The 17,605-nt window shown below is 39.6% G+C and overlaps 4 protein-coding genes across 4 annotated transcripts; all 4 read right to left on the bottom strand.

Moving 5' to 3' along the window:
• Nucleotides 1–5,482: 5,482 nt before the first annotated feature.
• On the bottom strand, nucleotides 5,483–6,408 carry LOC106712790 (carbonyl reductase [NADPH] 1). The gene has a single exon (XM_014505433.2). It carries the CDS (start codon nucleotides 6,374–6,376, stop codon nucleotides 5,510–5,512), a length of 867 nt encoding a protein of 288 aa, XP_014360919.2. The 5' UTR covers nucleotides 6,377–6,408; the 3' UTR covers nucleotides 5,483–5,509.
• A 141-nt stretch (nucleotides 6,409–6,549) lies between these two features.
• LOC106712788 (carbonyl reductase [NADPH] 3) lies at nucleotides 6,550–7,556 on the bottom strand. Its single transcript, XM_014505431.2, has one exon. The coding sequence runs from the start codon at nucleotides 7,508–7,510 to the stop codon at nucleotides 6,629–6,631; it is 882 nt and encodes a 293-aa protein (XP_014360917.2). The 5' UTR covers nucleotides 7,511–7,556; the 3' UTR covers nucleotides 6,550–6,628.
• A 2,462-nt stretch (nucleotides 7,557–10,018) lies between these two features.
• LOC106712799 (carbonyl reductase [NADPH] 3-like) lies at nucleotides 10,019–10,958 on the bottom strand. The gene has a single exon (XM_045679290.1). It carries the CDS (start codon nucleotides 10,943–10,945, stop codon nucleotides 10,058–10,060), a length of 888 nt encoding a protein of 295 aa, XP_045535246.1. The 5' UTR covers nucleotides 10,946–10,958; the 3' UTR covers nucleotides 10,019–10,057.
• Nucleotides 10,959–12,676: 1,718 nt separating this feature from the next.
• On the bottom strand, nucleotides 12,677–13,600 carry LOC106712757 (carbonyl reductase [NADPH] 3-like). The gene has a single exon (XM_045679062.1). It carries the CDS (start codon nucleotides 13,562–13,564, stop codon nucleotides 12,698–12,700), a length of 867 nt encoding a protein of 288 aa, XP_045535018.1. The 5' UTR covers nucleotides 13,565–13,600; the 3' UTR covers nucleotides 12,677–12,697.
• Between the last annotated feature and the right edge of the window lie 4,005 nt (nucleotides 13,601–17,605).

The raw sequence follows: 17,605 nt of genomic DNA, 5'->3' as shown, positions 1-17,605 counted from the left end.
AGCTATTTTTAATAGCTTTAATGGTATCACAATATAAATATGTAGTTAGCAGTTAACAGGCGAATAGAGGGCGCGGCGGTGACCGGGACATGGCATTGGACCGCGTCCAAACAAATAGATCCTGTTTATTTGCTTCCTAAATATTCAGATAAAATTTACTAAATGTTAGAAAATACTTCTAATGTAAAATTTTACTTAATAATTAATTAATAAAATGCTGCAATTAAAATGTTTATCATTTGCGTGATAATTAATGATGTTTATCATAAAGTCTGCGTAAGTAATACAACATACGATAAGTCCCAGGCCGCTTTATCAATCTAATCGATATAGAATATTTTATTTATTTTGAACACTCGCATAACATCTTTATACATAAAATTGTCGTGTCGCGGTTTTTGTGGTTAAACTCCTTCGAAACGGCTTGACCGATTCTCATGAAATTTTGGGAGCATATTGAGTAGGTCTGAGAATCGGCCAACATCTATTTTTCATACCGCTATTAAGTTTTTTTTTAACTGCGCGCGGACAGAGTCGCCGGTGACAGCTAGTGTTATATAAAGGAAAGGTTTAATCGTCTTTTACATTGAACTACTAGAGAACTGATTTATTTTACTCTTGGGAAGATAATCTATCCCCGAATGACAAAAGGATATATTTACTATTGGATTTATTTTTATTCCGCGCCGACAAAGTCGCAGGCAGCTGCTGCTATGTTATAAAACAATATCTCACTTAGATTAAATTATTATAATAAATGTAACTTTACAGGTAAAACATAGTTCAAAGTCAAGCTATACCTACCATTGAATTGTAGTTAAACAGAAGATTAAGTCAATGTACTAAGTTGAATTAGGGTATTGTGTACATCCGCCCCTAATCCTCCTCTGATAACAGAGGACGAAATGCTAGGGGCGGCCCGCCGGCTCCAAGGCCCGCGGAAGGCCCCGGGACCGGATGGGGTTCCGGGGAAGGTTCTCCCCATCGCGTTAAAGCACCTCGGGGACCGCCTCCGCTGCCTCTTCGACGACTGTCTGGCAGCGGGGCACTTCCCTGAGGTGTGGAAGGAGGGGCGGCTGGTCCTTATAAGGAAAGAAGGCCGCCTTGCGGACTCTCCGTCGGGATACCGCCCGCTGGTGATGCTGGATGAGGCCGGGAAGCTGTTGGAGCGAGTTATAGCTGCCCGGATCATCCATCATCTAGCGAGGGATGGGCCGCAGCTTTCGGTGAACCAATTCGGGTTCCGGTCAGGACGATCCACCTTGGACGCCCTGGCCGCCCTGAAGAAGTTCACCGACGAAGCGGCCCAAAAGGGGCAGGGAGCCATGGCGGTGTCACTGGACATCGCCAATGCCTTCGGCTCCCTCCCCTTTGCGGTAATAGAGGAGGCGCTCCGGTATCACGGAGTGCCCCTCTACCTGCGGAGAGTCGTGGGACACTACCTGCAAGGGCGGGTAGTGTCCTACATGGGGAGAACCGGTCGAGAGGAGAGGCGGATGGCCACCGGTGTTCCACAGGGGTCCGTGCTAGGGCCCCTCCTGTGGAACATCGGATATGACTGGGCCATCCGCGGAGAGGTGCTGTCTCGGATGGCGGTCATCTGCTATGCAGATGACACGCTGGTTGCCGTCCGGGACACCACGTGGAGTAGATTGGTGAGAAGGGCTGAGGCCGGAGCCACATTATTGACCCGGAGGATCGAGGCACTAGGCCTCCGAGTGGCCCTCAGCAAAACCGAGGCCCTCTGTTTTAAAGGGCCTCGGTGGAGGGTTCCTGCGGGGGCCACCCTCCGGGTCAACGGAGAGGAAGTCGGGGTCAAGGCCCGGATAAAATATTTGGGTCTTGTCCTCGACGGGGGTTGGCGCTTCGGTGACCACTTCCGAGCGCTGACCCCCCGGCTTGTGGGCGCGGCCTCAGCCTTGGCGAGGCTCCTCCCTAACCTCAGCGGTCCGGGTGTACATGCGAGGATGCTGTACACCACGGTCGTCAAAAGTATGGCCCTGTACGGTGCACCGATATGGGCTCGCGCCCTCAATGCACCGAACAGGGCCCTCCTCCGCAGGCCGCAACGCATTGTTGCGGCGCGTGCGTGCCGGGCCTACCGAACGGTAGGCCACGCGGCGGCCTGCGTTCTGGCCGGCACCCCTCCGTGGGAAATCGAGGCGGGAGTGCTGGCTGAAGCCTACTGGGCGCGGGCCACACAAAGAGCCCGGGGCGAAGCCCCGGCCCCAGAGAAGATCTCCCGCGCCCGGGAGGCGAGGAGAATGACGACCGTGGAGCTGTGGGCGAGAGGCCTAGCGCACGCCAAATACGGCGTGCGCACTATAGAGGCCATACGCCCACTGCTCCCGGAATGGTGTGGGAGGAGCCACGGCTCCCTCACCTTCCGACTGACACAGGTGCTGTCCGGACATGGTTGTTTTGGACGGTACCTGTGTCGGATCGGAAGGGAGGAGAGGATGCGCTGCCACGGGTGCGGCGCCGACGAGGACACGGCGCAGCACACACTCGAAGTGTGCTGCGCCTGGAGAGAAGAGCGCCGCACCCTAGTGGCGGCGATTGGCGGCGACCTCTCACTTCCCGGCGTTGTACGCGCCATGTTGGGAAGTGAGAGGTCTTGGAACGCGGTCTCCTCCTTCTGCGAAACAGTCATGTCGCAGAAGGAGGAGAGGGAGCGGGAGCGCGAAGGGGATCCCCTAGCGCCCCCGCTCCGGCAGAGAAGAGTGGGGAGAAGGAGGCGGCAATTCGCTGCTGCCCTTCTCCCCACGACTTAAACTTTGAGGGCCGTAGAGGCCAAACGCAGGCGGGGTCACGGAAGTAAGCTAACGCGTTCCCGTGGCCCCGCCGTAACGCGTGAGAGGGCAGTCTGGTTTTAGTGGGTATTCCGGTCGCCTTCTGCGGCCGGCGAGTCCCACACTCCCCTACGCCATTGCACAGCCCGGCGTAGGGGGTGCGTAAATGCATTTCCAGACTATAAAAAAAAAAAAAAAAAAAAAAAAAAAAAAAAAGGGTATTGTGTACATGTTGTACATATGTAGGAGCAGTACAGTACAAGTAGTCTCCCAGCGCTAACACTTGCACACAATGCTGCGATCCACAATACGCCATTGTAGTACGCACCGCATTGTTGGCTACCTGGACACAAGCTCTCTTGATACCTTTATTAATCATTTACAATGTTCAATTGATACATATACCATGAATTATATTTATATTCAGTTACAACACAATAGCTTTAAAACGTACATATTTTTGAATGGTAGTTGTATTTTGTGTTGCGGATTGACATCCGATTGGCAACAGCGGGCGTGGCGTCTGATCACTTACGCTCATTGAGCTGCTGCTCGCTGGATATAAATACAAAATAATATATAAAACTTAAAACAATTTCATAAACGTCACAAAGGTATTTTGACAACAGCACACTGTATTAATTTTTTTGTATAAAATAATCAGTTCCATGTTCCATTCTTCGTTCACTGATACAGGTGTAGGTATTTACACTGAGCCAGGACAAATATTGAAAATATTTTGAACATACAATATTATTTAGAACTCTAGAGAAAGCTGTAGATAATGTTGAATAACAAGTTATTGATTGTATTTTAATTGAGTCCCGACGCTATCGCTCCGTCCGTTGAAAATTTATGAAAAGGGCAACAATATTTAATGAAAGGGTCACCTCCGCGTTTGGCCGCCAGCCGACACAATGGACGGATATCCCTTTGTGATTTCAGACCGGATCGCTTTGGAAGTCCTTTTGCCTTTGTAACATCGACTGTATAGCCTGGGACGTGATGTGTTGTGGGCGTGTGGTGTGCTACTGACAGCACTCGTCGAACCGCACCGCGCCGTTATAACAAATATCCTTTTTTTCTAATTTAGAAAATAAAATGTAACTAAGCCGTCTCTTTATATCAAAATAAAATATCACAAAGGAGATTCTTAGTTGCATGATGTACATTTTCCAATTAAATGTGTTTCTTTGCTACACATTATTGCAGAGTATAAGACAATATCATGTTAGTTGAGCTACTCAGAGCACGCGGGCGACCTGCTAACAAGAGGCGCGGAGCGAGGGCGGTACGGTTACAGGTAACTGGAGACGTCAGTGAGCAACGAAGTTTCAATGCAGAATCCTCTCGGGCAGCTGTCTTTGCTATCAATGCAATGCCTCACATATTCGATAGGAAGTCAAGCGGCATTCATCGCCGAAACATGCTACCTTCGAACTCCACTGAAAATACGGATGAGTAGAAGTAGTAATAGAATGAAGAGTTGTAGGACGCGGGGGCTGTCGGCGGCTGGCTGCGGTGGCAGCGGTAGGCCAATCTAACCCTAATCGCCGCGGTTTCGCGTTCGCGTTCTGTATAACTCGCTTTTTAATATCACATTGCATAGAAACATCTGACTTAGGTATTGTAAAATATGAAGATAATAATTATTATTCAATGTAAAGTATAAAATAAAAATTCAGTTTATTATTTATTTTTCGCAGTCATAAAGATTTTTTTTGTTATAAAGTTAAATTTACAAGATTTTTTTTTCTCGTAAAATTTTGATTTAGCCATTCGCTTTGCCACAAAATAATGTTTACAAAGTACAAAGAGCTTAACTCTGAAACTACGACATAAGAATACAAAAAAGTAATCAAAATTCAATTGACATTTAAACATGATTTAGATATACGTAAAAAATAAAATAAAACAGTTTTATTCCTGGATTTTTGAGAAATCACCGTATTATCACATTATACTTTGCAAGTAGGCAAATATAATATCACGACACAAAAAATATCGTAATCTCGATGACTCGCACCTTCGCGCTCGGTCGAGGTCGACTATCAAAGTCCAATCGATATATATGTGTAGATAGAGCAAACTAATTTTGATACATAACCTTTGTACGATGAGTACTAATTTTTAATAAAGTTATTATGATGTGTGAGACAAATTCCGAACTGAGTAATGTGTGAATTTAACGCCTTTATTTTAGAGGCAACTTAAGCGTAGTTAACTCCTGCTTAAGAAATAATTATGCTCCACAATGGTGCAATAACAACGAGCGAAAGCATTAAGCCGGCCATTAGAACAATTGTTTATGGAATAATGAATTTAGTGGTTTCATTGAATTCGCCGAACTTAACGCCCTACTGACTTCCAAGATAAGAATTATAAATATTGGAGCTAAGCCAGACAATATATATTATATAGTTTGTTCACTCATGTTTACTAATTAGTATTGTATTTAGAAATTAAATCAATTAAGATAAATAAAACCTGTAATATAATAAATTGCAGTAAAACCGCCTAAGAATGGATTCAGAAATATAGATTCAGTAATGCCGTGAGCATTAAATTTCGCTAGTAGTAAAGCAGGCATAACTTGTAGGACTAGCGTAACACGTCGCGGTAAAATCTGGCTTCAAGAATAAGGATTTAAGGGAAATCAAGAAAATGTAAAATGAAAAGTTCTCTTATGATAATATTTAATATATTAAAATCTTATATCATTTCTGCAATGTAGCAGTTTTAAAATAATAATCAGCATTACAATCATACCAATCCAAGACTTTCTTATCGTACCAGATATAAGAGCCCTTAAGAGTGGCGGGGGCGTCGAGCACAAGGTACAGAGGAGTTTCGGCCGCCTCGTCTGCGCTATAGAAGCCTGCGCCAAGGGTCATGTCCGTACGCACCAGGCCAGGGTGCATCGAGTTCACACATATGTTTCTTCCCTCCAGTTCCTTCTGCTGCAACATCGTTAAAGCACTGACAGCTACTTTTGCCACTCTATACGCTGCAAATGTTGCGTTATCCGCTATGTCCTCTTTGGACAAATTTCCATTCTTCGATTTTTCAAGAAACCATTCTACAAATTCATTGATATCGTTCAAAGTCAGATTTTCATTCGATAATCTACCAATCCAGTATTTGTTTTTTATGTTGGATAAATGTCCACAATCACTAGAAATGTTTAGAATTCGACCGCCATTTCTTACTAAGGGAAATAATAATTCCTGAATAGTTAATATGCTTTTATAATTAATTTCAACGATATTTTTATTTTCTTCATACGAATTATACCACTCGGCGCTGTTGGCGATGGCGGCATTGTTCACCAGTATGTCTATTCCTCCGTATTTTTCCTTTATGTGATCCCTGAACCTGAGGACGCTCGCGCGGTCGACGACATCCAGCTGGTGGTAATGCGGGGACAGGCCCAATGCATTGAGCTGTTCGACTGCGGCTCTGCCTCGAGCATCATCCCGCGATGTTAAGTACACTACCCCATCAAATCTTTTGCACAAACCTTTGACGATGCTAAAACCGATCCCTTTGTTAGATCCCGTCACTACGGCGACTTTAACTGACATGTCTACTTTACGTGAAGATGTAAATGAAACTAACGCTCAGATCAATACATACGAGATATAAGGATGTTTATCGCAGGCAAAGGTTATCAGTGTGATAGTTATAACAAAAAATATTGTTAGCGAACTTAACTAAGTTCAGTGAAAATAAATTTAACTTTTTCTTCAAATTTGGAGTATTAGGATTTCAAAAAAAAAACATGAAAATGTCTGAATTAGTGTTTTATTTCGCAAATGCTTATAGTAATTCGATAGCTAAACTTTTTTTTGTAAATGATCTAAAACGGTTGATATCTTGAAATAATAATCTGCATTATAATCGTACCAATCCAACACTTTTCCGTCGTGCCAAATATAAGCACCTTTGAGACTTGCAGGAGCATCGAGCACTAGGTAAATAGGAGTTTTGGCGGCTTCGTCAGCACTGTAGAATCCAATACCGGTGGTCATATCCGTGCGAACCAATCCGGGGTGCATTGAGTTTATAGAAATATTCCTTTTGTCGAGCTCCCTTTGTTGAACGATAGTGGCGGCACTCAGCGCCACTTTCGCTACTCTGTAAGCTGCCACTGTCCCACCATCTGCGATATCCTCTTTGTTAAACGTGTTGTCCTTAATACTTTGAAGAAACCAATCAACAAACTGTAGAATATCATCCATTTTTATATCTTTACTGGATAGCTTTTCAATCCAATACTTATTCCTTATGTTGGAAAGATGGCCGCAGTCACTAGAGATGTTAAGGATACGACCATTGTCCCTTACTATTGGAAAAATTATTTCCTCCAATATTAAAATGCTGTTAAAATTAATATTTATTACTGATTTGCACTCATCGTAGTTCGCAGAATTTAAGCCACCAGAAACACCAGCGTTGTTTATCAAAATATCAATCCCATCATATTTTTCTTTTATATGATCTCTAAATCGCTCAACACTTTTTCTGTCTGATACGTCGAGTTGGTGAAATTCAGGGAATAGCCCTTCTGCATTTAAATTTTCAACGGCAGCTTTTCCTCGGCTTACGTCTCTTGACGTTAAATAAACAACTCCATCGAATCGCTTGCACAGACCTTTGACAATGCTGAGGCCTATGCCTTTGTTAGATCCAGTCACCACAGCGACTTTTGTTGGCATGACTGTCTGACTGAATTGTCTCCGACTGACTAAAATTTTTATCTGATTTCATGATTATAAATATAATGTACCCGTTGTAATCTATACATTAGGGTTCTGTACCTTGAAAGGACAAAACGGATCCTAATAGAATCACTTTGTTGTCCGCTGCTTTTTTTTTGTGCTGAAATTTATATCTGGTCTACTGTCTCTTGGAACTGTAAAAAATACTGCCGTTTATATTTTTATGGGATTTCATTTTGCAATAAAAATGTCTTAACTATCACTCGATTGTCGTGATGGTTTAACTTTTAATATACCTACAGGTTTGTACGGACCCCTCGGTGCGCGAGTTCGATTCGCACTTGGCCGGTTTTTTTCTTATCGTTAAAGATAATAAGTGTGTCTATTTCACACAGAGAACCAGAAAGGCAAATCACCTCCGTCTTATTGTGCAAGCGAGTGATACTTATAGCAATTTATTCGAGAGTGAGCGATACAACTACATACATTTTGTGTCTCTTAGCTTGTGGACGTTTTTGGGCCTAGTTTGTCTCACAACTTGACCTTGAACTATTGCAGTTATTAAATATGTATATAAATATCAGACTCCTCTAAGTTGTAGTATTTTGCGTCTATTTGATTTTAGATATTTTGGCGCTGATGGTTGCTGCGGCTTACATAGTGTTTTGTCACAACACTATGTGTTTAGGTAGTTTTTTAGCCGACTTCAAAAAGAAGGAGTTTATCAATTCGACTATATTTTTTTTTATGTGTGTTGCCGCGAAACTCCGCCCCTGGTGGTCCGATTTTGATAAAAAATACTTTAATCGAAAGGAAGTGCTTGCAGATGGGTCCCATTTTTTTTTTTAATATATATATTTGATAATTTGTTAAGCAACCTCTTTCACGCCCAAAGTGTAATAATCTATACGTCGTTGGGATAAAATGACTCACCTTTATTCACTTGATAAGGTAACCTTTTTCTTCCTTTGGGTGATTTATTCGTTGCCGGTCTTGTTGTTCTTTCAAATATGTTCCTTGTTTCTTCGCCTATATCTGTCATCAATTTGCCTGGTGACAATGACGACCGACTTTGTTTTAATAAATTATATTTTTCTTCAGATAAGGGTGCAGTAGTTTTAAAAATGTAGATTTTTTGTTTTAAGTTGAAGTGATTGTGACTTTTTAAGAATTTTAAAATTATTTTTTATTTGATCTAAATCAAGTTAACCTTAGAAAGGACATAATCCATCTATATATATAAAAGAAAGTCGTGTTAGTTACACTATTTATAACTCAAGAACGGCTGAATCGATTTGACTCAAAATTGGTGGGCAGGTAGCTTAGAACCAGGAAACGGACATAGGATAATTTTTAACCGCGTTTTCTATTTTTAATTCCGCACGGACGGAGTCACGGGTAAAACCTTGTCGCGAACGCACGCGAATAGGTTCGGTAAAAAATTAAGTATTAATATCAGAAGTACAGTTTATATGCGATGTTAATGTGTCGTGTATGTATCACTGCGGTGAGTTGTTTGTTCATATTAATCAGAGTTATTCAGACCGTGTGGACAGGGATGGCTGTAAGGGGTGGTGGAGGCCATTGGCGGGGTTTAAAACCCTTGCTTTAGGATGTTCATCTTAGATAGAGATTCGCGGGGTGCAAAACCCTTGCTTGAGAATGCTCATCTTACATAGAGATCGACGAGGTATGTAGGTACCTCGATTCAGATACGTATACACATGCGTGTGTAGGTAGGTACGTATATTCACAGTAGACAATTCGTGACTACAGCAATAGAGTTATAGTTCACGACAAAGCTACTCTATCTATATATATATATATATATATTTATATATATATATATATATATATATATATATATATATATATATATATATATATATATATATATATATATATATATATATATATATATATATATATATAAAAGAACTAGCTTTTACCCGCGACTCCGTCCGCGCGGAATAAAAAATAGAAAACGGTGTGACTAACACGACTTCTTATAGATATAAAAGAAAGTCGTGTTAGTTACACTGTTTATAACTCAAGAACGGCTTCATCGATTTGACTGAAAATTGGTGGGCAGATAGCTTAGAACCAGGAAACGGACATAGGATAATTTTTACCCCGTTTTCTATTTTTTATTCCGCGCGGACGGAGTCGCGGGTAAAAGCTAGTAAGTTATAAAAAACAAAATTATATGTTATGTAATGTATTTTATCAGTAACGTTAAAGCGAAAAACAAAATGTCGTCCGATCACAACTATAGATATGTTATCTTTCGTTACTTGCAATACTTAAAATTGCTTAAACAGTTATTACTTTTGCTATATGTTTTTTTCATAAATATTTATATACTCGTAATTAAAATTAAATTTCTACGCAATGTAATTGACAATGTAAACTTTAGTTGGCATAATTTAAGTCAAAGGTCAATTTACTGCAAACTTACATTGATTTTTGTATGATAATTTAACTGTCCATTAAACCCGCATATGTAAATGACGAGAAAGTTGCAAAAGTTCTGCAGATTTCTTTTTATTGTTGATGTTTTGATTGGTATTCTAGAAAATTTGCATATTTGAAATAATAGTCAGCTTTGTAATCATACCAATCTAGTACTTTCCCGTCGTGCCATATGAAAGAGCCTTTCATAGTGGCGGGAGCATCTAGAACTAGATAAAGTGGTGTCTCAGCAGCCTCATCGGCGCTGTAAAAGCCGACGCCTTGCGTCATGTCAGTGCGGACCAGACCGGGGTGCATCGAATTAACTGATATGTTTCTTTTCTCGAGTTCCTTTTGCTGTACGATGGTGGTGGCACTCAGAGCCACCTTTGATATTCTGCACGAGGCAAACGTTGCGTCATCTGCGAGATCTTCTTTTTTAAATGTTTTGTTTCTACAACCTTCTAGAAACCAATCCACAAAATTTTCGATAACTCGAGTAGATAGGTCTTTGTCAGACAACTTTTCGATCCAGTATTTATTTTTTATATTAGAAAGATGACCAAACGCACTGGATATGTTGAGAATCCGTCCATTATTTCTAATTACAGGAAAAAGTAATTCTTGAATAATTAATATACTTTTGAAATTAACGTCTATAGTCTTAAAATTTTCTTCTGATTCGTATGAATATTCTCGACTTGGCAATACGCCGGCATTATTAATCAATATATCAATTCCACCATACTTTTTTTGGATATGTTCTTTAAATTTTAGGACACTTGCTCTGTCTGTTACATCGAGTTGGTGATATTCAGGATGTAGTCCTAGTTTATTCAAATTGTCGACTGCTGATTTCCCTTCTACTTCATTTCTTGAAGTTAAATAGACGGCACCATCGAATCGTCGGCATAATCCTTTAACAATGCTCAGGCCGATGCCTCGGTTGGAGCCCGTTACTACCGCGACTTTTTTTAACATGTCTCCCCTTTTCTTTTTTTTATTACGACTGATGTTATTTTAATGTGCCAGTTAATTATACGAGTATAATTATATGTTTATCAGTAAAAAAGTAAGTCAATTGATAATATGTATAATACAGTTTTAAAACAAGTCATGGTCTGATTACATTAAAGTAATACAACATTTATGTAATAAAGGCTATTGTTGTATTGTACACGAAGGGCGCTGAGAGCCCGCTGCGTGTAGCTAACCCACAGATTACACGTGTACAAAGTTTGGCAATACGTCTTAAAGAGCATGATTTTAACATCTGTACTACATCGCGAGAATCTGCGAGCCAGCATGTTACAGCGGACAGCCATCGCCCTTCGCTCCCTTTCAATGTCATTGTCGTCCTTCATGTCCTCAGTTACGACATATCTGAGATATTTGAAGGACGACACCTTTAGTAAGGCAACATCATTTAATTTGATAGGAGGAACATGTTCTATCTTGCGACCCCTGGCTTGGAATACCATTAGCTCGCTCTTGCGGACATTGTAGATGAGGCCATGAGCACTGGCATATTCCTCACATATCAAGATCAGTCGTCTCAGAGCGGCGGCCGAAGGACTCAGCAGCACCATATCGTCCGCATAGCTGATGCTGTTCACTGTACGGCCATCGATGGAGCACCCGACACCGGTGCTGCCGAGCTCGACGATTAATTTTTAGAAGTAATTTTGAATTAATTAGCTATAATTATTTAGTTAGTATTCTATTTCATTTTAAGATATTCCCAAGAAGAGCTGGTGACAGGCAGGCGGCGGCCGGCTGTAAAAAATGAAGCCACATCTTTAATATTTATGAAAACCTTGTGCGCCGAACCCATGTGACCCACTCACCCACTAAGGCCAGCGTTATGATGATGAACAAAATTATGCAAAACACTACGTAGGCGGTAAGCTGCTCTGTGGTAAGCTTTAATTTTAACAGCGATTACACTGCAAAAACTTCTATTTTGTGTACGAGAGGATTACGTCAGTGCTCCAACAATTGGTGTAGAATTTTTATGCGATATTGATATGTAAAAATCACAGAGGATTCAGATTAACCTGAATTATAGGCATTTTATCGAATCAATCATTTTTAACTTACTATTTATTATAAATGATATACTTTAGATGAGGCATTAAAGGTCAGTGCCAGCGATATAATTTGAAAATATAAATTTCAGTACTGTTACTTTGTTAACGTCGCTAACACTCTTTATCAACGCGTTCTAAATGTATGGCACTCATTATATCTGCCCTCGAACACATTAGTTAACATTTACTAAATATCAGTCCGCTCTCTGGTTCATAGTAATAGTAATTTAAATAACTCCAAAAAATAATATTTGCATTGTTTTTTAAACTTTCTTTTAGAATCCTATATAATTTATAATTGAAGACGTCGACAAAACGACGCGTTCTCAAAAAGGCTTGTAAAAAAAGTTTTGTTTATTACTTGTTATTTTTATTATCTGTATTTTGTAAACGACAAATATTGCGACTTTAACGTCTAACAAATATCGTGATTTTTCACATTTATTACCGAAATACTCAGCTTCGAAGTCGACGTACTCGTAGCGACGTCTTGACAGACGTGATTGTCGTCACTGTGACAAATGCGTATTAAAAATATATTTATTTAATAAAACTTTATTGTAAAATGATGATAACAAGTAAAAGAATAATAAAACGATGAATTAACACAAAGAGCTGTTATGTTGTTAATAATATAAACAAGTTACGTTTTAAGTGTGGATGTTTTAAAGTAATAGTCAGCCTTGTAGTCGTACCAATCCAGAACTCTTCTGTCATACCAGATGTAAGCACCCTTGAGGGTTGCTGGCGCTTCTAACAGCAGGTAGAGCGGCGTCTCAGCGGCTTCGTCCGCGCTGTAGAACCCCACCCCGTTGGTCATATCGGTGCGTACTAAGCCGGGATGCAATGAATTTACAGATATGTTCCTCTCCTCGAGCTCCTTTTGCTGCAACATAGTTGCGGCGCTCAGGGCCACCTTCGCCACCCTGTACGCCGCGACTGTCCCCTCATCTGCGATATCCTCCCTCTTGAATGTTTCGTTTTTGCAGCTGTCGAGGAACCACTCGACAAATTCGTTGATATCCTTTATAGTTAAATCTTTACTGGACAGTCTATCGATCCAATACTTATTCTTTACGTTGGAGAGATGTCCGCAGTCGCTCGATATGTTCACGATCCTCCCGCCGTCTCGGACCAGCGGGAAAATGAATTCTTGCATCAAGAGAATACTCTTGTAGTTGATTCGGACAATTTCCTCGTTCTCCTCGTAAGAGTTATATAGATCCACGCTGTTGGCAACGGCGGCGTTGTTAACGAGTAGGTCGAGACCACCGTGGCGCTGGCGCAGGTGGTCGGCGAGCGCCGCCACGCTGCGCCGGTCCGTTACATCGAGCTGGTGGTACTCGGGTTTCAGGCCCAGCTTGTTGAGCTCAGCAACTGCAGTATGCCCCCGGGCCTCGTCTCTCGACGTCAGGTACACAATACCGCCAAACCTCTGGCACAGGCCTTTGACTATGCTGAACCCTATGCCCTTGTTGGCTCCAGTCACCACGGCCACTTTGGACGACATGACTTGACGCACTTGACTTCCGACCGCTAGCTTAGCGCTTGTATGTAAATGTCTCTTGGGTTGGGTTATATAAGGCGTGTTGAGGGCGGCAGCGCGCGGTGGGGGCGACCGTCTTATCGACTACAATATACATATTTGAAGTTCTTTAGTCTAATGTGTCTAATAATATTTAAGTTATGCATGCATAGATTATTGTTAATGGTATTGAGTTAAACTGTTAATAAAATTTTATGATATAAATAAATTATATTCATTGGTGACGTGCATTTATTATTATTACTAGCTGTCGCCCGCGACTTCGTCGTTCCAGAGATTCAATTTTCGCATCTATATATATAAAAGAAAGTTGTGTTAGTTACGCCATTTATAACTCAAGAACGGCTGAATCGATTTGACTGAAAATTGGTGGGCAGGTAGCTTAGGACCAGGAATAGGACATAGGATAATTTTTACCCCGTTTTCTATTTTTTTTTTTATTCCGCGCGGACGGAGTCGCGGGTAAAAGCTAGTTTATAATATTAGTAAGATTACCTAATTTTAATCGACCGAGAAGAAGACACATATGAAATGAATATTCCCCGTTACTATAGACCCCCTCCTCCGTCAAATTCATGGTATCCTAAAAGTTATCTTCATAAAATCATATGGGAACAACTTTTTTTTTATTGTAAATGTACATATTTATATAGTAGTAGTCTCATGAGTACTGAACTAGTAAAAGATATTTCATCAATATGTAGATCAAATCCTAGAAATAGAGGCACCAAAAGAAAGCCTTTTGATATTCATATAATGCGGATGTTTTACAATTTGTAGGCCTCATTCTGAACAATAAACACCTGTAAGTAAATTTGACACAATTTCACTAGTTATAAGCATTTATCAGACATCTATTGCTAAATAATATAATGTCGATTCCTTAAGTCCAGTTTGGTGTAAGTTGAAACTCAAATTTCATCATCCCAGAGGAGATTGTTTGAATCAACACAATTAGGATGTTTGCTCAGAGCTCTGATATTAGATTGACAACAAACAAGCGGCGTGTGCGCACTGATAGCGACATCGCGCACACTCTCTTTGTTTGGCGATACAATACAATCTAACTATAGAGGAATGTGTTGCACTTAGGGTTGCCAGGTCGCCAAACCTACTAGCCGGACAGACCAGCCAGTTTGGCCGGACATTTGGGTACAAAGGTCGGACACCCTATATTATTTAGAATTTTGTCTCAGTATTAATAGGTACACTCTCGTTTGGGAAATGTAAAATGCCTAACAAAAGCATGACAACCGTTTATTTTGGTCGGACACGCAATCAAAAAGCCTACCTATATCCAGCTTTATCCGGACGCCTGGCAACGCTAGTTGCAATTCCACTCTCTCAAAATGTAATACGATTAATACTTATTTCGTTTAAAATGACTCTTAAGTTTAATTCTAACGATATATTATTGTCATTATCATATCATAAAATTAGATTTGTTTCTAAAGTAGAATGTTTTAATTTAGTTTCATTTATAAATTTTTATATGTCTAAAACTTATCGACTCACTGATGTGCCATAAAAAGCAAACGAATCAATAATATGCTAGAGATGTCCATGTTTTTATTGACAGCTTAAGGCTGTTGTATCGAATATCGTGTTCAATCCAGTTATATCCGAGGAAAGTAGCTCCGAGGCTCGGACAAATAGAAGTACAAGAAGTGTACACTAAGTGCCAGAAGATATTGCTTAACTTGGTGCATTCACTCAAAACTCCTTTAGAAAAGTTTCCATTCAACGTCAATCTATTTAGATACCTTACTTTTCTAACTCTATTTTTCCTTAATTTTTTTTATTCGACTTTTTAAAAATCTTTTTAGATGTAATGACACTTCTTCATATATTTATCACAACTTACTTTGTGTTACTTTGATTTAGTCAACGCTCGATTTTATTAAGTGTTAAAATGTTTGTACGTTTTATTTTATTTTTCATAGAATGAAGTCAATCTAGCGTATTAAATTACTTAAAACTATTATCTGCACGTTCAATAGTTTCGTTATGCTTTAAAATTAAACAAATTGATTCGTTTTGTCGTCAATATAGGAAGTGTCTCTTTATTTTGCTATTTCCTGCAATGAAACTGTGGGACAGTTTATCAAATCATTTTAGAATATTGTGTAGTACGTGAATAGTACTCTGAGAGATTGGTCTTGCACTTGTTGAAAAGTAAATGTAGGCATAACTTGAGCGGTGCAATATTTTATTTTTTTAATACCTAAGGCATATAAATTAACAAAATGTAGTCTGAAAATAACTTGATATAGAAAACAAGACCGCATTTAATTTTACCATAATTATGTACATTTATACTTGGGATATCAACATCGTAGCAAAAGATTCAAAATGAGCTGTATACCAATTAGTTATAGAGTTTAATTTGCATCGTGTATATTTGAGTTTAACCGTGTGGTTGAACTGTTAATCGCCAATAGATATTGAGCGAGGCTAATGAGCCGACTCTCGTTTGTTGTTTAGTTTCACAGAATTAATTCGACTACATTGTCAGTTTATATTCTAATTTACCTTAATTACTTCATTTGTTTTACATACATATTAACTATAGTACTTACATATATGATATTTTTTTATGAAGTCATCTAATAGCATAAAGTTATCTAATAGCAAGTAAGTATTAACATTAAACCATGGGATTCATATCAGGTTTTTATTTCACTCAAAGGGAATCCTATGATTTTATAGTTGTCGATCAGAAAGTCTGTAGCAGTGAGTGACACGGCCGTGCCATTTGTTTGCGGACTTGTTTGTTTACCATACATTGATTTTTATTGTCTCCACAATGTACACTCTAAATAATCGTTTTTTTTTTAATACATCCCTAAATATTCGGGATTTTGAAACTGCAATTGAATAAATCGCGGGAAAAACAAATTCTTACTAATATTATAAATGCAAATGTTTAGATGGATGGATGGATGTTTGTTTGAATGTATCTCCAGAATGCCTCAATGGATCTGGATAAAATTTGGCATGTATATAGAACATAGTCTGGAAGAACACATAGGCTTATAAATTAGTTTTTTTTCTAATTCCGCGCGGACGGAGTCGCGGCCGACAGCTAGTGAGTTATAAAATATCACAGAGAGAGACTTAATTCTGTTTGCCGCTTTTTACAGATTACAGGTACAATTAAATTATACTTGCTTCATATGAGACTTCATAATTAATTTCAAACTAATTTTGATTGGCAACTTTTCGAGGCCGATATCTAATTAACGGAGTTGAGAGCAACGTTTGATAGTTCAATGTTACTTTGAAATTTTAAATTGTTTTACGAATTAAGTCGATTGTGATTAGTAACTGCGAGAGTTATATTCTGAACGTCCTAAATTACTTCGATAGATCTATATTAAGTTGAAATAAGTACCTAATTTATATTTACCATTAAGTACCACTATGTTATTACTTAAAGCGAATGCGGTGACTCTATTTTAAAATTTTATTAAATATCTAATATGAGTAACGTAAAAAGACTCAATTAAGTTTTCAATATCATACAGGAAAAGGTATACGAGTATAGATATATGTAGATATATGTAGATTCACTATAGGTATATGTAGATTTTAATTGCAGTGTAACTGGCAACATAAATACGCAACGCATTGTGCCAGACTAATTAGAGCTTCGACTCCGGCTCGCGTTCTCATCACGTCAAAGGGAACTCCCTCGTGATGTAGGTCAACAGTTAGTTGCCGTTACCGCGCATCTTTACAGTCCCAAAGCAAACTGTTCGCACTTGAGCCTATGCTCTGAGCGGCATGTAGGCCGAACGCCGCCCAAAAGGATTCGATGTGCCAAATATTTTTCTATAAAACGCTATAGTAAATAATGTGGCATTGATGGATATAAACATTAATCAAACTCCACTTTTTATAAAGTAAATGACCTCTGAATTAATTTACTTGCCTTTCCTTCAACAATTGACCTATTACTATTTATTTGAGTGTAGAAAGAGGCGTTAGGCGCGGGTCGCGGGG

Source organism: Papilio machaon, chromosome 1 (genome assembly GCF_912999745.1).
Source record: "Papilio machaon chromosome 1, ilPapMach1.1, whole genome shotgun sequence".
NCBI lineage: Eukaryota > Metazoa > Arthropoda > Insecta > Lepidoptera > Papilionidae > Papilio > Papilio machaon.
This window is presented reverse-complemented; position numbering and strand designations above follow the sequence as displayed.

Coding starts and splice junctions, on each gene's coding strand:
- LOC106712757 (XM_045679062.1), bottom strand. CDS start 13,564: ATGTCGTCCAAAGTGGCCGTGGTGACTGGAGCCAACAAGGGCATAGGG.
- LOC106712799 (XM_045679290.1), bottom strand. CDS start 10,945: ATGTTAAAAAAAGTCGCGGTAGTAACGGGCTCCAACCGAGGCATCGGC.
- LOC106712788 (XM_014505431.2), bottom strand. CDS start 7,510: ATGCCAACAAAAGTCGCTGTGGTGACTGGATCTAACAAAGGCATAGGC.
- LOC106712790 (XM_014505433.2), bottom strand. CDS start 6,376: ATGTCAGTTAAAGTCGCCGTAGTGACGGGATCTAACAAAGGGATCGGT.